The 25,051-nt window shown below is 44.0% G+C and overlaps 2 protein-coding genes across 2 annotated transcripts; both read left to right on the top strand.

Moving 5' to 3' along the window:
• Positions 1-909: 909 nt before the first annotated feature.
• Positions 910-6,676, top strand: KRT6A (keratin 6A). The gene is made up of 9 exons (XM_043563993.1): positions 910-1,611; positions 2,798-3,012; positions 3,360-3,420; positions 3,578-3,673; positions 3,795-3,959; positions 4,455-4,580; positions 5,442-5,662; positions 5,883-5,917; positions 6,029-6,676. Exons 1-9 carry the CDS (start codon positions 1,072-1,074, stop codon positions 6,280-6,282), a joined length of 1,713 nt encoding a protein of 570 aa, XP_043419928.1. The 5' UTR covers positions 910-1,071; the 3' UTR covers positions 6,283-6,676.
• A 10,699-nt stretch (positions 6,677-17,375) lies between these two features.
• LOC122473428 (keratin, type II cytoskeletal 6A) lies at positions 17,376-23,005 on the top strand. The gene is made up of 9 exons (XM_043563992.1): positions 17,376-17,936; positions 19,127-19,341; positions 19,689-19,749; positions 19,907-20,002; positions 20,124-20,288; positions 20,784-20,909; positions 21,770-21,990; positions 22,211-22,245; positions 22,357-23,005. Exons 1-9 carry the CDS (start codon positions 17,397-17,399, stop codon positions 22,608-22,610), a joined length of 1,713 nt encoding a protein of 570 aa, XP_043419927.1. The 5' UTR covers positions 17,376-17,396; the 3' UTR covers positions 22,611-23,005.
• The last annotated feature ends 2,046 nt before the right edge of the window (positions 23,006-25,051 follow it).

Below are 25,051 nucleotides of genomic sequence, written 5' to 3'. Positions count from 1 at the left end.
GTGACATCATCACACATGTAAGGACACATTTGTATGATTCACTGTTTCTATATGCCCCTCAACTTTCTGTACACACCCCATTAAGGAGTCTGCTTCTTGATTCCTAAGAAATGTCAAAGTCTGTTGGAATCAAAATTCAGTGATTCCTCAATGATTTTTGTCCTTACTCACTTTCAATTCCTTAAGTTAAGCTCTAAGTGAACATTTCGAAACAGGACAGAAAAGCTGTCTATGGATTCCAGTTGGAGAGAAAATTTTGCATAATAATCATATCAGTGGAAGACCAAGCATTGGGGAGATGGGTGCAGAGGTCAGGCCTCTGGGCAGAGTGGCCCTTGGTGAAGTCTCCTGTCCTTTCAGGAAACTGCCAGTTGGGCAGCTTATCACATAGGACAGAGACAAAAGGCTCATCTGGCAGTGTAAAAACTCAACTCTCCAGTTCCTTTGCCTTTCAAAGGGAGTTATGTCCCCAGTATAGCCACCATTTCCATGTCCAGGCCATCAGGAGGAACAGCCAGAAGCTCCAGAGGGACAGGTACAAACATGGTGAAAAAAAGCAGGCCACTTCTTGCTGAGGCCTCTGGGCAAATGCCTATAAGAACTCAGACAGTCGCAACCTGATGGGAAGGGTGTTGCTGGTAGAGGAGAAAACCTGTGTGGGAAGGGGGCACACAGAGGAGTGTCTGAGTAAGCAGAAGGAAGGGACAATTATCACAGATCAGCTCCTTGTCTCCTTTGTTTGAGAACATGACTAATTCCTGACTTCAGTGAATTCATACGCAGCCTTATTGTGTTGGGATCATCAAGGCTGGAAGGCAGGAGAATTTCTCCATGACTAAAGGAAGCCAAAGAAGCAATCTTCATATTTCATACCTTTAAGAGGCTGGGAGTGATCTCACTATTTGTAAAGATCAGCCCTTCCCAATCTGCAAGCTCACCTTCCAGGACGGAGCCCAGCCCATTTTCACCATATATAAACTGCTGCCGGGAGGCTCATCTCACAGATCTGCTCCTCTCAGCTCTACCCTCCAGCCTCTCACGCTTTCTTCAGCCTTCCCCTCTTCAGGAATCATGTCTAGCAAATCCACCGTGAGGAGCCAAAGCGTCAGCCACCGTGGCTTCAGCACCAGCTCAGCCAGAGTCCCAGGGGTCTGCCGCTCTGGCTTCAGCAGTGTCTCTGTGTCCCGCTCCAGGGGCACTGGTGGCCTCGGTGGAGTGTGTGGAGGAGCTGGCTTTGGGAGCAGGAGCCTCTATAGCCTGGGCGGCTCCAAGAGGATCTCCATCGGAGGGGGCAGCTGTGCCATCAGTGGCGGATATGGTGGCCGAGTTGGAGGTGGCTTTGGCTATGGAGGTGGAGCTGCCAGTGGATTTGGTTTTGGTGCCGCGGCTGGTGGTGGCTTTGGGCTCGGTGGTGGAGCTGGTTTTGCTGGTGGCTATGGGGGCTCTGGCTTCCCTGTGTGCCCCCCTGGAGGCATCCAAGAGGTCACCATCAACCAGAACCTCCTCACTCCTCTGAACCTGCAAATCGACCCCACCATCCAGCGGGTGAGGACTGAGGAGCGGGAGCAGATCAAGACCCTCAACAACAAGTTCGCCTCCTTCATCGACAAGGTGAGCCAGGAAGACCTGCCTCCACTGGGATGTCAGGCTCCCCAGACCAGACAATCAATGAATGTCCTACTGGGGTGAGATTCAGGAGGGAGGGAGAAGGGGACTCAGAGGAGCTCTCCCCTGGGATGTCAGATGGCCTCCATGTTGACAACACGCAGAAGGTGATGGAAATCACTTGAAACCACTGGGTCTCTTAAATGTCCTTCAACCCAGCCAGGGAACAATACTCAACTTGTGTTATCCATGACACAATATAAGGCAATGAGAGAATAGAATTGGTCAGCTTTACCTGCTGAATATTCTAAGAGATTAAATAATAATTCCAGTGGAAAACTGTTCTAGGGCTCTGGACATGAGGAAAATGGTGAAAGAATAGAAAAAGATTTCTGAATGAATTAAAAAAAGGGTCAGAAATATTTACATAAAGATAAAATTAAGAAAAAGATTTCTGGCTGAATTAGAAAAAAAGTCTCACAAACATTTACATAAATATAGAAATGCAAAATGTGCATGACCATTAGGGCATTTGTTATACAGGGCAATCATGCACTAAAGCAGAAGTTAATGGAATCCAGTAATTAACTGAACTGGATTAAATCACTAGTTTCTGCACATTTAACAGTCCTTTACCTGAGGTACAATTTAAATATACCTTTCCACTTTGTAACAGAGAAATACTATGTTTTTAAATGTCTATTTAAGTATTTTGAGAGAGAGAGAGAGAGAGAGAGAGAGAAACTGGAAGAGAGAACAGGAGAGGGTTACAGGTAGAGAGACAGCACAGAGCCTGACAGGGGCTAGATCTCACAACACTGAGATGATGACCTGAGCCAAAATCAAAAATCAGAAGCTTAACTGAATGAGCCACCCAGGCACCCCAGAAATATTTTTAACTAGATGTGTGGTTGTGCTTTTCAATAAAAAGAGAAGAAATGTTGAAAGACACTGATAGGCCGAATAGCTTAGTTGGTGAGAAGATGTCACAGGTCGATGGAAGAATTTCACACTAAGACCAGTGAGGTTGGAACGAAATAGGGCTGGGGGTGCAACACTGTCAGCCTGACCCTCTGTACATGGTCTGTAATAGCCCAACTTGGGCGACTACCCAAAGTGCCTGGGCACCTGTCAGGTTACATCTCTTTCTCCCTGGCTTTCTGTGGCAAATAACAATCTTGTCTTCTTCCAGGTGCGATTCCTGGAACAACAGAACAAGGTCCTGGACACCAAGTGGACTCTGCTCCAGGAGCAGGGCACCAAGACCGTGAGGCAGAACCTGGAGCCCTTGTTTGAGCAGTACATCAACAACCTCAGGAGACAGCTAGACAGCATCCTGGGGGAGAGGGGCCGCCTGGACACAGAGCTCAGGGGCATGCAGGACATGGTGGAGGACTTCAAGAACAAGTGAGCACAAGGACAGAAAGGGCTCCATTCCCTGAAGTGCACACATCAAGACTATTGGGTGACTAGGTCAAGATGTGGACCTGATTCCATAGCAAAACATGTTCATGGAAATGAAACTCACAATTGTTGCCGAAAACAACCCCCAAATAGCAAAAAGGCCATAGAGGTGGATGGGGAGAGAAAAAGATAAAAACAATTTAGGGACCCCCAAAACTCATTTTTGTGGCTCACTGGCAGGAAGCTCTTTTTGGGTATATCTCTCTTATGGAAAGTTGGGATTCCAGGACACTTTTTCTGTATCATCCTTGCCACTGGCTCAATTATGTCTTACCCTCTTCTGTGTCTAGATACGAAGATGAAATCAACAAGCGCACAGCAGCAGAGAATGAATTTGTGACTCTAAAGAAGGTGAGCTGCTGAAGATCAGGGGTTCATGTTCCTTTCTAGAAAGAAAGGACTCTTGGGCCCTGCACACATCCAAGAGGGGAGTAGATGGGGAGACTAAAAGGTGTTCAGACTGGGAAGGAAGGCTCAGCTGACTCCAAGGTGTTGGCTTGTTCCCCAGGATGTGGATGCTGCCTACATGAATAAGGTTGAATTGCAAGCCAAGGTAGATGCTCTCATGGATGAGATCAACTTCACCAGAGCCTTGTATGAAGCAGTAAGCATCCCCAGTCCTCTTTTTTTGTTGTGATGGGGCTCTGCCAAGGGTGGAGGATCTTGGGGTGGGGTACGTCTGTAAGGCCAAGGGAAAGATGATCTGATGATCTTATGCTCTGCAGGAACTGGCTCAGATGCAAACCCACATCTCAGACACTTCCGTGGTCCTGTCCATGGACAACAACCGTAACCTGGACCTGGACAGCATCATCGCTGAAGTCAAAGCCCAATATGAGGAGATCGCTCAGAAGAGCCGGGCTGAGGCTGAGTCCTGGTACCAGAGCAAGGTGAGCCTTGAGTTGACAGGTGCGCAGGATTGCCTGTGTCCTCTTCCTAGACACCAGCAAGCCTACCCCTTCGCTGGGAAAATCACCTCAAGGAAGCTGATGATTTCTCACAGGTGTGAACCCTGCACTCACAGAGCAGGCATTCACAGAATTTATGTGCTTTTTGAGTAAGTCAAAGAACCCCGCTGCAGGAGGCTAGCTACATAGATAGGGATCTAGTGATCCTTGCTTTTGTCTTCACCCTGAGTCGGCTCCCTTGGAAACATAATACAGAACATTGCTGGCCCCCAACTGAACTAGGCAGCCAGCATTCCATGAAAAAGAGGGTCTGTGATCAGTGTACAGTATTCAGTGAGCTTGCCCCGTCAACCTTCTCTAAAATGCCTTGGTGAGCAGTCACTAGCTCTGGGTGTGTTCAATGCCAGATTGAGAAGTCAGGTCACCATTAGCATGTGAAAACTCACATGCACCACCTTCTCTCCCTCTGGACTCCAGTATGAAGAGCTGCAGGTCACCGCAGGTAGACACGGGGATGATCTGCGCAACACCAAGCAGGAGATTGCTGAGATCAACCGCATGATCCAGAGGCTGAGATCCGAGATCGACCATGTCAAGAAGCAGGTACGGTGGGGGCTTCTGGAGAAGACAAGCATCACTTCCTCACTCAACCACCAGGCAGCCATCAGCCACCATTTGGGAAATGCTGGGAATTGGGGGAAGAGCAAAGAGAGGGGTGCATGTGGCTCCCACCCTCAGTGAGTTCCCACATATGAGGACAGATGAGTGCTAACCCTACAGAATGACACAACCGCATGACAAGAGCAATCCCAATTAGTCAGAGTGTAGAAAGATCATCCAGGGACTTTTGAAAGAGATTACTTAAGGAGAATGCTTGGTTTAGGAATATAAGAAACAAGTGGGGAAAGAAAAGGGGAGGTCCAAAGTCGGGGGGAGGGGCAAGATCGTTCTAAATCTGCTCAACATCGAATTGAAACAGAAGTTGAGCAGTGACCCAGGATGAAGATCGGTGTTGCCCAAGCATGTTAGAAGACCTTAGGAGTGAGGAGGACAAGATCTCAAGGGCCAGAAGTGAAACTCATAGCCTTAAGTGAAGATGTTGGTAATTTTGTATAAATGAGGGGGCATCCACATGAATCATGAGAAAAGGTTCTGGTCTGGTTTTGGAGACAGCACTCAAAACAAACTGAGTGGGTCCATTTCTTTCAACTATGCTGATATTTGGTCCAGTATAGGGTCTCCCACCCAGCCCTCAGAGGAGGTGGTTTAAAAAAGGCATATATGTTCTCATGTGGCTCCCAGACTAGGTAAGTTGTGCCGAGCAGACAAAGACTGGGAAAAAATGTGGTAGAAGTCCCTTACCATCGTATCTGGGCTCTGGAACTGTTCCTCACTAGAAATAAGTATGGCTACTCTCCTGGAGAACTACATTACGAGTTCCTTCTGCCTATCTTCTTGCTTTAGTGTGCCAACCTGCAGTCCGCTATTGCTGATGCTGAACAGCGTGGGGAGATGGCCCTCAAGGATGCCAAGAACAAGCTGGCTGACCTGGAGGATGCTCTGCAGAAGGCCAAGCAGGACATGGCCCGGCTGCTGAAGGAGTACCAGGAGCTGATGAATGTCAAGCTAGCCCTGGACGTGGAGATTGCCACCTACAGGAAGCTGCTGGAGGGCGAGGAGTGCAGGTGAGTAACTCACACAAGCTCCTCAAACCTCTGAATACATGTCCATGATGTCTGGCCATCAGCACAAGTTGAAGGCATTCTAGTTATGGCCACAATCATGACTCTCAGAGAATCTTAAAAGGCAGTTTGCTCATGGGTTATCCTCACATCGAGGCTTCCCACTCTGGTCCAGTGGTGGCTGTCTGAAGTCTCACGGTCCCTGTGTTTTCTCCCTTCCTAGGCTGAGTGGGGAAGGTGTTGGACAAGTCAACATCTGTAAGTACTTTGCTTGCCCCTCTCCCTTGCCCTTAGCCCATCTGATGAGACTCAGACTGGCAGAATGAGCTCACTGTGTCCTATGTGTCCTTGTCTCCCTCCCCTTCACAGCTGTGGTGCAGTCCACCATCTCCGGAGGCTATGGCAGCGCTGGCGGCTATGGCAGTGCCAGCGGTGTGGGCAGTGGTGCAGGTCTGGGCGGAGGCAGCGGCTACTCCTATGGCAGCGGCCACAGCTTGGGAGCTGGCTTCAGTTCCAGCAGCGGCAGAGGCATTGGGGGTGGATTCAGCTCCTCTGGGGGCAGCAGTTCCACCATCAAATACACCACCACCTCATCCTCCACTAGGAAGAGCTACAAGCACTAAGTTCTGCCATCAGCTCTTGGCCCCACGTTGTCCCATCTACAACTGGATTGCCCTCTTTCAGGAGCTTCTCCTCTCCCATCTCTGGTTTCTTACTCTCTGACTCTGAGCAGAAACTGCTGAGTGCCTTCATTTCTCATCACTGCCTATACCTGCTCCACCTGAGCTTCCACTGCTCACCATCCAAAGGTCACTGCCTGGGTCCTACTCCAGGACACAGCAACTTCTTCTTGCTTCCATGGGCCCATGAATTTCCCATCTCTCAAGTAGTGAGGCCTTCCCTCACATGCTTGTGAAAGCATAAGTGATCAGCTCTATGATAAACAGGGTTTGTGTCCCTGTCATGTGTTCTTCACCTTGCTCTCTTCCAATGCAATAAAGCAGATTTATAATATAATTCATGGTTCAGTAGTGACTTGCTTCATTACCTTTGGGTCCTGAGTGTTTTCATCAGACAAATGCTTTATCATGTGAAGAATACTCCCAATCCCCAGTACTTACTCCCATCCTTTAGACTGCTTCATCAAACCTCAGTCTCGCATCCTGATGGGCAAGATTCCTTGCCAGATTAGACTCCATGTAAATGCTTGTCAAGTGGAGTGTCAGGCATCTGGTCTACATCAATGTAAAATGTTTGCACTGCCTGTATTTGGGAGTAGCATCTTAGCCTCTTTGACTTGGTCTGTAAGATTCTCTGCCACCTGCTCAAGCAGCCACCCATAATGCCCAGAGAAATATAGTACTGTCCAGTTAGAGCCAGACAATAGTGACAAGAGAATAAGAGATTAGATTTTACTTGCAATTGCCTTCGTGACCCAGAAACATGCCTGACAATAGCAATTAATATGTGTATACTGCTGAACTGGAAGTATACTTCTAGAAATGTATCTTAAGAAACTAGTACAAATGAAGGAGGTTATATGTACACGGATGTGAATTCCAATAATCTTCACAACATGAAAAACTTGAAAACACTAGATCTGAGTAAATTAAGGATCTACAAACTCAGGCACAAATCTTAAATGCTGACCTCTTGAAGTCTGAAGACAAAACAAGAATGGAATCTCCCTATTCCTTACCTCCTAGACCTCCTTAACAGAGGCTCAAAGAAGTCAAGTTCTGTGCTCCAATGAGATGATCTTGCATCCCCTCTAGCTGTGCCCTGGCCTGCTCTGGTTTCTAAGAATGGTTAAGGAAAAACTCAGGATACAGTGCAAGGATGGTCTGTTAACTTTTGCTTCCCAACCACCAGTCACCGTTTTCAGTCCCTGTTTTCCCCATGCCCCTAACCCCAACTCAGCACAAGGGAAATTCACATGAATTGGCTAGTTTATAAAGATGTTTCTGGGTCCTGCTATATCAGCACCCTGCTGTGTTCTCCTGTAACCATTCCCACAAGGAACAGTGTCAGCCTTTCATTTTGACATAACTCCCTGACCAGAATTTATTTAATACCGGATATGTGATGATTGCTTTCCAAAATCTAATCCCACTCACCACACATGCTAATATTCCCATGTGGAATAATGGAACGTAAAATAATTGACAAAGAAATTTATCTAGGATATAGCAATACACAAAAAGAAGATAAAGGGGTTCCTGGGTGGCTCAGTTGGTTAAATGTCTGACACTTGGTTTTGGCTCAGATCATGATCTCAAGGATTCATGCGTTCAAGCCCAGTGTCAGGTTCTGCACCTTCAGCACAGAGCTTGCTTGGGATTCTCTGTCTCCCTCTCTCTTTGCCCCTTTGCACTAGCATTGTCTCTGTCTCTCTCAAAATAAATAAATAAACTTAAAAAAATTTTTTTAAAGGACACTAAAAAACTGTATATGGATTTAAATTAAAATTTTCTGATGCCTGTACATCAAAATTATAATTAAGAAAAACTCCAACAAACTGTATACTTACAAATTTGATAATTAAAAAATTTTTATATGTTTATTTATTTTTGAGAAAGTAGAGACAGAGCAAAAGCAGGGGAGGGGCAGAGAGAGAGAGAGGGAGACACAGAGGGAGAGGGAGACACAGAATCGGAAGCAGACTCCAGGCTCTGAGCTGTTAGCACAGAGCCTGATGCAGGGCTTGAACTCATGAACTGTGAGATCATGACCTGAGCTGAAGTAAGACACTTAACCAAATGAGTCACCCAGGTGCCCCATAAATTTGATAATTTAGATGAAATGGGCCAAAATAGAAATACAGAAAAGTGCTGAAGCTTACACAAGGAGAAATTTATAATCAGAATAGCCTTGAATCTATTAAAGAAATTGAATGAATGATATATAACCCTCCAAAAAAAAAAGCACAAGTTAGGGGTGCCTGGGTGGCTCAGTTGGTTAAGCTCCAGTCTTCAGCTCAGGTCATGATCTCACAGTTCATGGGTTCCAGCCCTTCATTGGGCTCTGTGCTGACAGCTCAGAGCCTGGAGCCTGTGTCAGATTCTGTTTCTCCCTCTCTCTCTGCCCCTCCTTCACTCATTCTCTCTTTCTCTCTCTCTGTCTCTGTCTCTCTCAAAAATAAGTAAACTTTTTTTAAAAATTTTTTAAAAAGCGCAAGTCCTGGATGTTTGCATTGGTTAATCCTACCAAACAATTAAAAAAGAAATGGTACCAATTCTTGACAATCTATTATAAAAAATAGAAGCAGGAGGAACACTTTCTAACTCATTCTATGAGGACAGCATTACTCTAATACTAAAACCAGATAGAGAAACTCTATGATCTCTTATGACCATGGATACAAAGGTGCTCGACAAAATATCATCAAATTGAATCCTGTGATGTATAAAGAGTTATACACCACAATGAATGGGATTTATTGCAGATACGCAAAGCTGATTCAACATTCAAAATCATTCAATGTAATTCGCCATATCAAAATTTTGAAGGAGAAAAATCATATGATTGTATTAGTTAAAGCAGAAAAAATTATATAATGCAATCCAACATCCATTCATGATTAAAAAAAAAAAAAGGAAAAAAATCTCACCAAACAAAGAATAAAGGACAAGTTCCTCATCTTAGAAAAGAACATTAAGTTGAAGAGCCTGGGTGGCTCAGTCAGTTAAGTGGCAGACTTCAGGTCATGATCTCAGGTCATGATCTTGCAGTTCACGAGTTTGAGCCCCACGTCAGGCTCTGTGCTGACAGTTCAGAGCCTGGAGCCTGCTTCAGATTCTGTGTCTCCCTTTCTCTCCCTCTCCCTCCCCCACTCAAACTCTGTCTCAAAAATAAATAAATATTTTTAAAAACTTTTAAAAAAAGAACATTTAAAAAAATCCTATAGAGGTGCCTGGGTGGCTCAGTCGGCTAAGTGTCTGACTTCTGCTCAAGAAATGATCTCACAGTTGGTGAGTTCGAGCTCCGCATCAGGCTCTGTGCTGACAGCTCAGAGCCTGGAGCCTGCTTTGGATTCTGTGTCTTCCTCTCTCTCTGCCCCTCCCCAGCTTGCACTCTGTCTCTCTCTGTCTCTCTGTCTCTCTGTTTCTCTCTAAAAAAAATAAATAAACATTAAAAAAATTTTTAATAAAAAAGAAATCCTATAGCTGTCATCACACTTACTGGTGAGATACTGGACCCTTTTCTTCTGAGGCCAAGAATAAGATAAGCATGTATTCTCTCTCCATTTTTATGCAACAGTGTACTGGAAGCTCTAACTAGTGCAATAAGATGAGAGAAATCAATATAAGTGATACAGATTAGAAGTGAAGAAATAAAGCTCTTTATTCTCAGATGAGATGATAGTCTACGTAGAAAATCTAAAAACCTCCTCAAATAAACAAGTCAGTATAGCAAAGTTGTGGTACACAAGATCACTACCTAAAAAAATCATTTGCTTTTTTATAGACCAGTAGTAAAGAACTGAATGTTGAAAAATTTTAAAGTATCATTTATAATAGTATCAAAATATTAAATATACTCGGGCATCCATCTAATAAAACGTGAAGAGGATCTATGTGTGCAAAATCATAAAATATTGATATTGATGAAAGAAGTCAAAAGTGTAAATATATGGATAGATATTGCATATTCATGGATTAGAAGATTTGATATTATTAAGATGTCATTTCTTCCCATTTTGCTATATAGATTCAACATTATCTCAACTGAAATTTTAGCAAGCTTTGGGGCATCTGGGTGGCTCATGCAGTTGGACGTCCAGCTTCAGCTCAGGTCATGATCTCACGGCTCCTGGGTTCAAGCCCCACGTCAGGCTCTGTGCTGACAGCTCAGAGCCTGGAACCTGCTTCGGATTCTGTGTCTCCCTCTCTCTGTGCCCCTCCCCCACATGCACATTGTCTCTCTCTCTCAAAAAATAAACATTAAAAAAATAAAAATTAGTTTCTTTATATATATATATATATATATGCATACAAAAGTCACACATGTATATACAAAAAAGATTTATTTTAAGGCTCATGTGATTATATATATTACATAATAAAACATTTATTTATTTATTTATTTATTTATTATATATTTATGATCTATATAATTATATGTATGTATTTAATTATATGTATTGTATATATCGTAAGTCTACAATGATTTTTTGTACACATACGTATATACGTGTGTGTGTGTATATATATATTTTTTCTGTCTCCTTGGTTCTATTTCTTTGGAAAACCCTGACTAATACCATTAGGAATTAAGAAGGCTCCCTGGAGAAGTGACTGATACTAGGACTGGGGTGGGAAATACACAAGATAATGCTATAGCATCTTTCAGTGACAAAAATTTAGGAAATAATCAAAAAGCCCACTGAAAGAGCTCCCAGTGGCAAAATTGGAATAATTTGTACCACGAAGGAAAGAGAGAGGGAAGGAAGGAAGGAAGGAAGGAAGGAAGGAAAGAGGGAAGGAAGGAAGAGAAGAAACATGGAATCCTGAGCATGTCCCAATGCATGGAATCACATCTCATGGTGGGGCAAGGGTGCAGCACAGTCAGGGGAGGGAATGCTTCAGAGAGGGGTTAAGAGCATGCTGCTCTTCTCTGCTCTGCTCCATGCCCCAGAAAGCAATCCCTACAACACTTCCTTGCTTGCTAACTAGTCATTGTATTTGGTCTTATGAAAAACTGGCAGTAGATCCAAGGATGAGAGGACAAAGAGTTTGAGGTGTCCATCTCTGGAAGTAGCTGTATCCCTCTTTGACCATGAATCCTGTTGGGCAGTTCCTTCTCAATGCTTTCACTTACTGGACTCCCTTTGACACTAAAAAGTAGTCACGGGGCAGGAAAACCATCCTCTTTTGGTCTTGGAGGCTCCACTCAGAGGCTCCATTTCCCCACTCTCCTCATGCCCCTTTAGCAGCTCCTTCTGTAAGGCCGCTGTCATCTGTATCTGTATTCCTTTCACTTAAGAGACTCAGCTCCATCCATTGTGATAATGGAGGCCCTTGTGTTCCTGCTTCTGTCTGAAACTGCCAGCCTAGAATTTATCTGAATGCTCATGAAAGTTTTCTTTCACCACTTTCTTTCCATGCCCTTTGCCTAACTTGTTTTTCTTCACAGCACTTGGAGAAAGTAGTCACAAAGAAATCTTAACCTGTATTCAGTAGACTTAGTTTTAATACTAACATTGATATTGTTCTTTTGATACTACCATAGGTATATTGCAGGATAAAGCAAATACATAATATATTTATGTCATTCAGGGCCAAGCTTTCAGTGTGAGAAACAATAAATAAGGTATAAAACCATTCTGTAACATTCTTTTTAAATTGAAAATATTAGCATAACTTCTGATTTGTTTTTTTTAATATTTTTTAATGTTTATTTTTGACACAAAGAGACAGAGTGCGAGGGGGGGGGGCAGAGAGAGAGAGAGAGACTGAATCTGAGGGAGTCTCCAGGCTCTGAGCTGTCAGCATGGAGCCAGACAACACAGAGATGGACAGCATGGAGCCGGACATGGGGCTAGAAGCCACAAACTATGAGATCATGACATGAGCCGAAGTTGGAAGCTCAATCGACTGAGCCACCCAGACACCCCAGCTTCTGATTTGTTTTTAAATATATTCTTACATCTTTCCTAGTTCTGACCATTGAAACGACATCAAAGCAAAGACAACCCAGTAAAAGTGAGTACTCTTTTCATCCAAATTGTACTTTATGAATATTATTTCCCAATATAAGGAACTGGAGCTATTTGGCAGAATGGTTGGTCCCATGTCAGTGACAAGGTAAGTACAAGGTAAGCTGGAAACAGATCGTCTCAGAAAACAAGGAAGCTGTAGAAGCTGAATGGGTCCTGTCGAAAGAACACAGAAGCCAATCTGAAGAACTCCCATTGGCTTAAGATGGGACAATTTAAGCACCCAAAGAAATAATGGCTGCAATGGATGAAAACATATCAAATATATAGATATTTTAAACTGTGAGTTTATAATTATACCAAAAATTCAAACAAAACAAATGACCAAACTAAAAATCTTGATTACCTTTCTAATTGCTAAACTCTGAATCCGTTACTCTAAAAAGTGATTTAAAAGGGGAAAGGATGGGGGCCGCTGGGTGGCTCAGTTGGTTGTGTCCAACTTCAACTCAGGTCATGATCTTGGGGTTCATGGGTTTCAGTCCCGAGTTGGGCTTGGTGGTGACAGCTCAGAGCCTGAAACCTGATTCAGATTCGGTGTCTCCCTCTCTTTCTGCCTCTCCCCCCTACTTGTGCTCTTTCTCTCTCTCAAAAATAAATAAACATTAAAAAAAAAAACAGGGAAGGATCAAGAACTTTGTTTGACTCTCCTGAATGAAGTTAGTATTAGGTTACCTAAAAAGTAAACATTAAGATTCCTTCTTTATAGATGAGTACTGACTAACAAATGCAGACACAGGATGATAAAATTGGAAAGGTGCCATTTTGCAACCCCTAATGAAATAGTGAATCTAGGAAGCGCTCAATGAATATTACAATCTTAGATGAGATTTTATCGTGTACCTTTCAGTGGAGGGGTGGGGCTGAACCACAAATGTCCCCTGATCCGTCTTAACATCACTAAAAATTAGACAACTAGCATTATGTACCTCATGATGCAATGCACTCAGGAGTACAGAGCACAGCCAGAATGCCTCTTGCCTGAAATAATGGAAGTAAATCTAATCAACTCAATACAAACTCTAGTACACAGAAAACCAAGGATGGAAGAAGTTATGTGACGCTGATGGGACACAACGAGACACAGCCTGGAGGTAGACATTCTGTAGAAAAAATAAGTTCTCCACAAATAAGTGACACATAGAAAAGGAAGGAGTTTGTTATCAAATAGAAGAATCTTAGACATACCTGTTAAATGCAATATGTGAACCTAGTTAGGATGTTGCATCAAGCAAACCAGGATTAAAAAAACATCTTTGAGATGACCTGAGAAATTCAAATACAAGTGGGTATTAGATATCATTTAAAAAAAAAACTGTTTCTTAGGAAAGCTATAGTAGTGTTATGCAGTTGGATTAAAAAGCCATTATTGCTTAGACACACCTGCAAATATTTACAAGTGAAATGACTTGCTGTCTGGGTTTCCTTTAAGTCACTTCAACAAGAGTAGTAGAGGATTTAGATATAAAAAGTAAGGGATTAGATGAAACAATCATGAGAAAATGTTAATAAATGTTTAATCTGGGTGATTGGTACATGGTGGTTTATATGCTATTCTCTGCAATTGTATCCACCTGAAACGTTCAAGGATACAGATTTTGTTTAAAGTATTAACTAAATCATCACACCGAGGAGAGCATTTAATTGAGGATTACATTTCTACTGACAGTAAATGTGATGTCTTCCAGAAAGCTTTCAGGTGACTCCCAGCATGGATCTAGGGTAGAGAGGCCCTTAGGACGAGGACATCCGCTTAGAATAAAATTGTTTTCATTAAGTGTGAGAGAGGAAAAAATAATATTTTTAATTGATTAGCTTGATATTTTAGTTTGTATGATATTTTAGACATAAATGTGTGAATGGGAGCCTTCTGAACTTAATTGTAGAGACAAATGGGAAGCATTTCCTCCTTCTCAAATACCCAAAAATGGAGAAGAAGAAGAAGAAGAAGAAGAAGAAGAAGAAACAAAAAAGTAAATTCCACCTTCAACCACCAACATGAAAAAATCTAAAATCCATTAAAAAAAAAAAAGGGAGCACCTGGGTGGCTTAGTTGGTTGAGCATCTGATTTCTGCTCAGGTCATGATATGGTTTGTGAGTTTGAGCCCCACATGGGTCTTGCTGCAGCCCAGAGCCCACTTTGGATCCCTTGTCCCCTTCTCCCTCTGCCCCCCCCTCTTGCACCCTCTCAAAATATATAGAAGAAATAGAAGAATATTCTCACAGACATAGAAAAATGCAAGGCAGTTGTTAAAGAAACTCAGAGAGAAGATGCCCACAGCTGCAGATCTCAGGGAAGAACACTCAACACAAACAAATCCAAACCAAACAACTCAATAACCACGAAGGAACACCAAAGCCAACACAGGTTTTCCTACGTGCCAGATGCTGTTGACTCACTGCACTGCTGCTAATTCCCTGTAAAGGACACTTCATCAGGGGCACATCCAAGAATCCCTTGTTTGCAACAATCAGAACTGGGTGTGTGGGCTGGAGGCAGGACCCCATTTGTCGTGAAGGCTGGGCTGAATAAGGAATCAGTCCAGGCTTATTGGCAGCATTTTGTTGGTGAAGCGAAGAAAGCAGAGACGAAATTGTGAGCCACTCTGTGGTGACCTTTGTTGGCTTGTCAGAATTAAAGCTTAGACGAATTATTCACACAGCCCTGTGCCATAATGAGAAATCCTATTAGCCTGGATATGGCCCTGGCCCCCCTCCCAGAATACCTCCTGCAAATGGCAGGGCCAGAAAGGGCTTGCTTCATTCACAGATGAGCACTGGTCAGAAAGGAACCATTCCAGGGCGCCTGGGTGGCTCAGTTGGTTAAGCGTCCAACGTCAGCTCAGGTCATGATCTCACGGTTCATGGGTTCCAGCCTCGTGTTGGGCTCTGTGCTGACAGCTCAGAGCCTGGAGCCTTCTTTGGATTCTCTGATTCAGATTCTGTGTCTCCCCCTCTCTCTCTGCTCCTCCCCTGCTTCTTCTTCTCTCTCTCTCTCCTCTCTCAAAAATAAATTAACACTCATTAAAAAACAAAGGCAGAGATAAAGGAAGCATTCCAGGATCACAACAGGCACCTTCCATTAAATAACACAGGGACAAACAAGAGGCATGTGAAAAACACTCAACAGAAAAAAATTCCAATAGTATATTTCCCGAAATTCAATGAAATGGACACCATGATAAAATCAGAGAACAAATGGGGCAATTGAATGAGATAATAAAGGAGAAAATGAACTGGAGGAGTTCAGAAAAAGAGCCAAGAAACAAGATAAAACCACACTAGAAATGAAGGCCATGCTGAAAGCAGACAGGGAGGTGAAGGCATTGCTGAGTGGGCTGTAATGGACACAGAAAGGGAGGTAGACAGAGGGAGAGAAGAGCTTGCAGGTATGAAACAGCCATCACTGAGCATTAAAGAAGGACGAGGAGTAAACACATAAGAAATACAACACAGGCGTAACTGAAAAGAGGATATAAAGGTGGATATTATACAAACATGGATATGCATAAAATATATACTTTTTAACAATATGGGCACCCTCTGTACATATACACTCGCCCCAATATCTCTCTCCATCTCTTTCTTCTCTCTCTCTCTGTCTCTGTCTCTCTCGCTCTCTCTCTCTCTCTCTCTCTCTCACACACACACACACACACACACACACCACATACCCCAGGAAAAACACAGAAACACCCAAATGAGGATACTACAAAGATACACAGGAACTGAGAACACCACTTGAATCCATATATAGGAATTGGCTGCTTGGGGAATGACCTTGAATGTATATTTTATTCCTTGAACGTCTTCAACATTCTCCTTCAACGTCTAAATATTGAAGCAAGTGTGTAAGTAACAATACTCAATATATGATTAGGCAGTCTATACATCTACATCTGGAATGTTTAAACAGATAGCACATTAAGTTTCTAGATTTACCTATCACTTTACAGGATATACAAAGGACACAGTAAGATGTTCAATGAGGCACCATGAACACGCAACTAGAAATATCCAAGGAATGAAACACTGCACCTGCCAAAGAACGCAGTCTCTTTAACAAATAAATTGTATGGAAAAAAATGGAGGATATACTGACTTACAAGATTTAAAAGACATTGCACACACATATGATATGGAGTGAGCTTATTTGGATCCTGATTTGGACAACCAAAATATAAAAAATAACACCAACAGGTATATTTGAAAATGGAATAGACACTTGCCGACATTAATGAATATATGTAAATTTTCAAGATAAGAAAATGATATTTTGGTTATATTTTTGAGTCTCTCGTTCAGACATAAATACAGAATTATATACAAACGAAACAACATGATCTCTGACATTTATTTTCCAATAATTTACAGTCATTATGGAATAGAGTAGGAATATGGAAGCTATCATATTGGTCGTGAGATAATGCCGTTTATATAGCTGAGTGATAAGAATATAGGGACTGATTATGTTGTTTTGTTACTCCTTTATGTGGGTGAAATTATAAGTAAAAGCAAAAAAAGTCATATTTAACTATGGTAATAAAGAAAAATAATGAGAATGTTACTATGAAGGCATATAAAATAGATTATTTTAGTCTCCTATCTCTGCTGGGTACAACACAGGTGGAGAGGAGAGCACTTAACTTCTGATACACACGCATAACATGCAGATCCTTTGTTTGAGACAGTGACTAACTCCTAGCTCAGTGAATTGAGAATAGTCTCATTGTATTGAGATCAAGTCAAAGCTGGAAGACAGGAGATATTTTCCCTGACTAAAGGAAGCCAAAAATGCAATCTTCATTATTTCATAACTTTTCTAATAATCCAGATGTGACATCACTGTTTGTAAAGCCCAACCCTTCCCAATCTGCAAGCTCACCTTCCAGGACGGAGCCCAGCCCATTTTCACCATATATAAACTGCTGCCGGGAGGCTCATCTCACAGATCTGCTCCTCTCAGCTCTACCCTCCAGCCTCTCACGCTTTCTTCAGCCTTCCCCTCTTCAGGAATCATGTCTAGCAAATCCACCGTGAGGAGCCAAAGCGTCAGCCACCGTGGCTTCAGCACCAGCTCAGCCAGAGTCCCAGGGGTCTGCCGCTCTGGCTTCAGCAGTGTCTCTGTGTCCCGCTCCAGGGGCACTGGTGGCCTCGGTGGAGTGTGTGGAGGAGCTGGCTTTGGGAGCAGGAGCCTCTATAGCCTGGGCGGCTCCAAGAGGATCTCCATCGGAGGGGGCAGCTGTGCCATCAGTGGCGGATATGGTGGCCGAGTTGGAGGTGGCTTTGGCTATGGAGGTGGAGCTGCCAGTGGATTTGGTTTTGGTGCCGCGGCTGGTGGTGGCTTTGGGCTCGGTGGTGGAGCTGGTTTTGCTGGTGGCTATGGGGGCTCTGGCTTCCCTGTGTGCCCCCCTGGAGGCATCCAAGAGGTCACCATCAACCAGAACCTCCTCACTCCTCTGAACCTGCAAATCGACCCCACCATCCAGCGGGTGAGGACTGAGGAGCGGGAGCAGATCAAGACCCTCAACAACAAGTTCGCCTCCTTCATCGACAAGGTGAGCCAGGAAGACCTGCCTCCACTGGGATGTCAGGCTCCCCAGACTAGACAATCAATGAATGTCCTACTGGGGTGAGATTCAGGAGGGAGGGAGAAGGGGACTCAGAGGAGCTCTCCCCTGGGATGTCAGATGGCCTCCATGTTGACAACACGCAGAAGGTGATGGAAATCACTTGAAACCACTGGGTCTCTTAAATGTCCTTCAACCCAGCCAGGGAACAATACTCAACTTGTGTTATCCATGACACAATATAAGGCAATGAGAGAATAGAATTGGTCAGCTTTACCTGCTGAATATTCTAAGAGATTAAATAATAATTCCAGTGGAAAACTGTTCTAGGGCTCTGGACATGAGGAAAATGGTGAAAGAATAGAAAAAGATTTCTGAATGAATTAAAAAAAGGGTCAGAAATATTTACATAAAGATAAAATTAAGAAAAAGATTTCTGGCTGAATTAGAAAAAAAGTCTCACAAACATTTACATAAATATAGAAATGCAAAATGTGCATGACCATTAGGGCATTTGTTATACAGGGCAATCATGCACTAAAGCAGAAGTTAATGGAATCCAGTAATTAACTGAACTGGATTAAATCACTAGTTTCTGCACATTTAACAGTCCTTTACCTGAGGTACAATTTAAATATACCTTTCCACTTTGTAACAGAGAAATACTATGTTTTTAAATGTCTATTTAAGTATTTTGAGAGAGAGAGAGAGAGAGAGAGAGAGAGAGAAACTGGAAGAGAGAACAGGAGAGGGTTACAGGTAGAGAGACAGCACAGAGCCTGACAGGGGCTAGATCTCACAACACTGAGATGATGACCTGAGCCAAAATCAAAAATCAGAAGCTTAACTGAATGAGCCACCCAGGCACCCCAGAAATATTTTTAACTAGATGTGTGGTTGTGCTTTTCAATAAAAAGAGAAGAAATGTTGAAAGACACTGATAGGCCGAATAGCTTAGTTGGTGAGAAGATGTCACAGGTCGATGGAAGAATTTCACACTAAGACCAGTGAGGTTGGAACGAAATAGGGCTGGGGGTGCAACACTGTCAGCCTGACCCTCTGTACATGGTCTGTAATAGCCCAACCTGGGCAACTACCCAAAGTGCCTGGGCACCTGTCAGGTTACATCTCTTTCTCCCTGGCTTTCTGTGGCAAATAACAATCTTGTCTTCTTCCAGGTGCGATTCCTGGAACAACAGAACAAGGTCCTGGACACCAAGTGGACTCTGCTCCAGGAGCAGGGCACCAAGACCGTGAGGCAGAACCTGGAGCCCTTGTTTGAGCAGTACATCAACAACCTCAGGAGACAGCTAGACAGCATCCTGGGGGAGAGGGGCCGCCTGGACACAGAGCTCAGGGGCATGCAGGACATGGTGGAGGACTTCAAGAACAAGTGAGCACAAGGACAGAAAGGGCTCCATTCCCTGAAGTGCACACATCAAGACTATTGGGTGACTAGGTCAAGATGTGGACCTGATTCCATAGCAAAACATGTTCATGGAAATGAAACTCACAATTGTTGCCGAAAACAACCCCCAAATAGCAAAAAGGCCATAGAGGTGGATGGGGAGAGAAAAAGATAAAAACAATTTAGGGACCCCCAAAACTCATTTTTGTGGCTCACTGGCAGGAAGCTCTTTTTGGGTATATCTCTCTTATGGAAAGTTGGGATTCCAGGACACTTTTTCTGTATCATCCTTGCCACTGGCTCAATTATGTCTTACCCTCTTCTGTGTCTAGATACGAAGATGAAATCAACAAGCGCACAGCAGCAGAGAATGAATTTGTGACTCTAAAGAAGGTGAGCTGCTGAAGATCAGGGGTTCATGTTCCTTTCTAGAAAGAAAGGACTCTTGGGCCCTGCACACATCCAAGAGGGGAGTAGATGGGGAGACTAAAAGGTGTTCAGACTGGGAAGGAAGGCTCAGCTGACTCCAAGGTGTTGGCTTGTTCCCCAGGATGTGGATGCTGCCTACATGAATAAGGTTGAATTGCAAGCCAAGGTAGATGCTCTCATGGATGAGATCAACTTCACCAGAGCCTTGTATGAAGCAGTAAGCATCCCCAGTCCTCTTTTTTTGTTGTGATGGGGCTCTGCCAAGGGTGGAGGATCCTGGAGTGGGGTACGTCTGTAAGGCCAAGGGAAAGATGATCTGATGATCTTATGCTCTGCAGGAACTGGCTCAGATGCAAACCCACATCTCAGACACTTCCGTGGTCCTGTCCATGGACAACAACCGTAACCTGGACCTGGACAGCATCATCGCTGAAGTCAAAGCCCAATATGAGGAGATCGCTCAGAAGAGCCGGGCTGAGGCTGAGTCCTGGTACCAGAGCAAGGTGAGCCTTGAGTTGACAGGTGCGCAGGATTGCCTGTGTCCTCTTCCTAGACACCAGCAAGCCTACCCCTTCGCTGGGAAAATCACCTCAAGGAAGCTGATGATTTCTCACAGGTGTGAACCCTGCACTCACAGAGCAGGCATTCACAGAATTTATGTGCTTTTTGAGTAAGTCAAAGAACCCCGCTGCAGGAGGCTAGCTACATAGATAGGGATCTAGTGATCCTTGCTTTTGTCTTCACCCTGAGTCGGCTCCCTTGGAAACATAATACAGAACATTGCTGGCCCCCAACTGAACTAGGCAGCCAGCATTCCATGAAAAAGAGGGTCTGTGATCAGTGTACAGTATTCAGTGAGCTTGCCCCGTCAACCTTCTCTAAAATGCCTTGGTGAGCAGTCACTAGCTCTGGGTGTGTTCAATGCCAGATTGAGAAGTCAGGTCACCATTAGCATGTGAAAACTCACATGCACCACCTTCTCTCCCTCTGGACTCCAGTATGAAGAGCTGCAGGTCACCGCAGGTAGACACGGGGATGATCTGCGCAACACCAAGCAGGAGATTGCTGAGATCAACCGCATGATCCAGAGGCTGAGATCCGAGATCGACCATGTCAAGAAGCAGGTACGGTGGGGGCTTCTGGAGAAGACAAGCATCACTTCCTCACTCAACCACCAGGCAGCCATCAGCCACCATTTGGGAAATGCTGGGAATTGGGGGAAGAGCAAAGAGAGGGGTGCATGTGGCTCCCACCCTCAGTGAGTTCCCACATATGAGGACAGATGAGTGCTAACCCTACAGAATGACACAACCGCATGACAAGAGCAATCCCAATTAGTCAGAGTGTAGAAAGATCATCCAGGGACTTTTGAAAGAGATTACTTAAGGAGAATGCTTGGTTTAGGAATATAAGAAACAAGTGGGGAAAGAAAAGGGGAGGTCCAAAGTCGGGGGGGGGGCAAGATCGTTCTAAATCTGCTCAACATCGAATTGAAACAGAAGTTGAGCAGTGACCCAGGATGAAGATCGGTGTTGCCCAAGCATGTTAGAAGACCTTAGGAGTGAGGAGGACAAGATCTCAAGGGCCAGAAGTGAAACTCATAGCCTTAAGTGAAGATGTTGGTAATTTTGTATAAATGAGGGGGCATCCACATGAATCATGAGAAAAGGTTCTGGTCTGGTTTTGGAGACAGCACTCAAAACAAACTGAGTGGGTCCATTTCTTTCAACTATGCTGATATTTGGTCCAGTATAGGGTCTCCCACCCAGCCCTCAGAGGAGGTGGTTTAAAAAAGGCATATATGTTCTCATGTGGCTCCCAGACTAGGTAAGTTGTGCCGAGCAGACAAAGACTGGGAAAAAATGTGGTAGAAGTCCCTTACCATCGTATCTGGGCTCTGGAACTGTTCCTCACTAGAAATAAGTATGGCTACTCTCCTGGAGAACTACATTACGAGTTCCTTCTGCCTATCTTCTTGCTTTAGTGTGCCAACCTGCAGTCCGCTATTGCTGATGCTGAACAGCGTGGGGAGATGGCCCTCAAGGATGCCAAGAACAAGCTGGCTGATCTGGAGGATGCTCTGCAGAAGGCCAAGCAGGACATGGCCCGGCTGCTGAAGGAGTACCAGGAGCTGATGAATGTCAAGCTAGCCCTGGACGTGGAGATTGCCACCTACAGGAAGCTGCTGGAGGGCGAGGAGTGCAGGTGAGTAACTCACACAAGCTCCTCAAACCTCTGAATACATGTCCATGATGTCTGGCCATCAGCACAAGTTGAAGGCATTCTAGTTATGGCCACAATCATGACTCTCAGAGAACCTTAAAAGGCAGTTTGCTCATGGGTTATCCTCACATCGAGGCTTCCCACTCTGGTCCAGTGGTGGCTGTCTGAAGTCTCACGGTCCCTGTGTTTTCTCCCTTCCTAGGCTGAGTGGGGAAGGTGTTGGACAAGTCAACATCTGTAAGTACTTTGCTTGCCCCTCTCCCTTGCCCTTAGCCCATCTGATGAGACTCAGACTGGCAGAATGAGCTCACTGTGTCCTATGTGTCCTTGTCTCCCTCCCCTTCACAGCTGTGGTGCAGTCCACCATCTCCGGAGGCTATGGCAGCGCTGGCGGCTATGGCAGTGCCAGCGGTGTGGGCAGTGGTGCAGGTCTGGGCGGAGGCAGCGGCTACTCCTATGGCAGCGGCCACAGCTTGGGAGCTGGCTTCAGTTCCAGCAGCGGCAGAGGCATTGGGGGTGGATTCAGCTCCTCTGGGGGCAGCAGTTCCACCATCAAATACACCACCACCTCATCCTCCACTAGGAAGAGCTACAAGCACTAAGTTCTGCCATCAGCTCTTGGCCCCACGTTGTCCCATCTGCAAATGGATTGCCCTCTCTCAGGCTGCTTGTCCTCTCTGGTCTCTGGTTTCTTACTCTCTGACTCTGAGCAGAAACTGCTGAGTGCTTTCATTTCTCATCACTGCCTATACCTGCTCCACCTGAGCTTCCACTGCTCACCATCCAAAGGTCACTGCCTGGGTCCTACTCCAGGACACAGCAACTTCTTCTTGCTTCCATGGGCCCTTGTATTTCCCATCTCTCAAGTAGTGAGGCCTTCCCTCACATGCTTGTGAAAGCATAAGTGATCAGTTCTATGATAAACAGAGTTTGTGTCCCTGTCATGTGTTCTTCACCTTGCTCTCTTCCAATGCAATAAAGCAGATTTATAATATAATTCATGGTTCAGTAGTGACTTGCTTCATTACCTTTGGGTCCTGAGTTTTTTCATCAGACAAATACCTTATCATGTGAAGAATACTCCCAATGCCCAGTACTTACTCCCATCCTTTAGACTTCTTCATCAAACCTCAGTCTCGCATCCTGATGCACAGGATTCCTTGCCAGATTAGATTCCATGTAAATGCTTGTCGAGTGGAGTGGCAGGCATCTGGTCTACCATCAATGTACAGTGTTTGCACTGCCTGTATTTGGGAGTAGCATATTAGCCTCTTTGACTTGGTCTGTAAGATTCTCTGTCACCTGCCCCAGCAGCCACCCATAATGCCCAGAGAAATATAGTACTGTCCAGTTAGAGCCAAAGAATAGCGACAAGAGAATAAGAGATTAGATTTTACTTGCAATTGCCTTCATGACCCAGAAACGTGCCTGACAATAGCAATAAATATATGTATCCTGCTGAACCGGAAGTATACTTCTAGAAATGTATCTTAAGAAACTAGTACAAATGCAGGACATTATATATACATGGATGTGAATTCCAATAATCTTCACAACACGAAAAACCTGAAAGCACTAGATCTGAGCAAATTAAGGGTCTACAAACTCAGGCTCAAATCTTAGATGCTGACCTCTTGAAGTCTGAAGACAAAACAAGAATGGAATCTCCCTATTCTTTACCTCTTAAACCTCTTAACAGAGGCTCAAAGAAGTCAAGTTCTGTGCTCAGATGATATGATCTTGCATCCCCTCTAGCTGTGCCCTGGCCTGCTCTGGTTTCTAAGAATGGTTAAGAGAAAACTCAGGATACAGTGCAAGGATGGTCTGTTAACTTCTGCTTCCCAACCACCAGTCACTGTTTTCAGTCCCTGTTTTCCCCATGCCCCTAACCCCAACTCAGCACAAGGGAAATTCTCATGGACTGGTTAATTTATAAAGGTGTTTCTGGATCCTACTATATCAGTACCCTGCTGTGTTCACTTGTAACCATTCCCACAAGGAACAGTGTCAGCCTTCCATTTTGGCAGTAACTTACTACACAGAATTTATTTAATACCAGATATGTGATCCCAGATCATGGATATGAAGGGCACCAAAGTATCATCAAATTGAATCCTACAGTGTATAAAAAGAGTTCTACACCATAATCAATGAGATTTAATGCATATAAGCGAGGCTAATTCAACATTCAATATCAATCAATTTAATCCACAATTTCAAATGGCTAAAGAAGAAAAAATCATATGATTGTAACAGTTTATGCAGAAAAAAATTAAATAACATGATCCAATATCCATTCATGATTAAGTGAAAAACTCACCAAACAATGAATAGAGGCAAATTCCTCATGTTCCAAAATAATATTTTTTTAAAAACATGTAGCTAACATCACACTTACTGATGAGAAACTGGACACTTCACTTCTTTTTGTTTATGTTTATTTATTTTTGTGTGTGTGAGAGAGAGAGAGTGAGCATGAGCAGGGGAGGGGCATAGAGAGAGGAAGACACATAATCCAAAGTGGTTCCAGGCTCTGAGCTGTCATCACAGAACCCGAAATGGGGCTCCAATCCATGAACCCTGAGATCATGACCTGAGCTGAAGTTAGACACTTCACCAACTGAGCCACTCAGGCGCCCCTGGACCCTTTAGTTCTGAGGTCAAGAATAAGATTAGCATGTGTTCTTCTCTCCACTTTTATTGAAAAGTGTACTAGAAGTTCTAACTACACAATAAGATGAGAAAAAGCAATATAAGTCATACAAATTAGAAGTGAAGAAATAAAACTCTCTTTATTCTCAGATGACATGATAGTCTACGTAGAAAATCTGAAAACCTGCTCAAATAAACAAGCCAGTATAGCAAAGTTGTAGTACACAAGATTACTACTTAAAAAGTCATTTGCTTTTTTATTTTTGTTTTGTTTTGTTTTAATATAATTTATTGTCAAATTGGTTTACATACAACACCCAGTGCTCATCCCAATAAGTGCCCTCCTCCATGCCCATCACTCATCTTCCCATCTCCCCCAAACCCCACACAC

Source organism: Prionailurus bengalensis, chromosome B4, assembly GCF_016509475.1.
Source record: "Prionailurus bengalensis isolate Pbe53 chromosome B4, Fcat_Pben_1.1_paternal_pri, whole genome shotgun sequence".
Lineage (NCBI taxonomy): Eukaryota > Metazoa > Chordata > Mammalia > Carnivora > Felidae > Prionailurus > Prionailurus bengalensis.
This window is presented reverse-complemented; position numbering and strand designations above follow the sequence as displayed.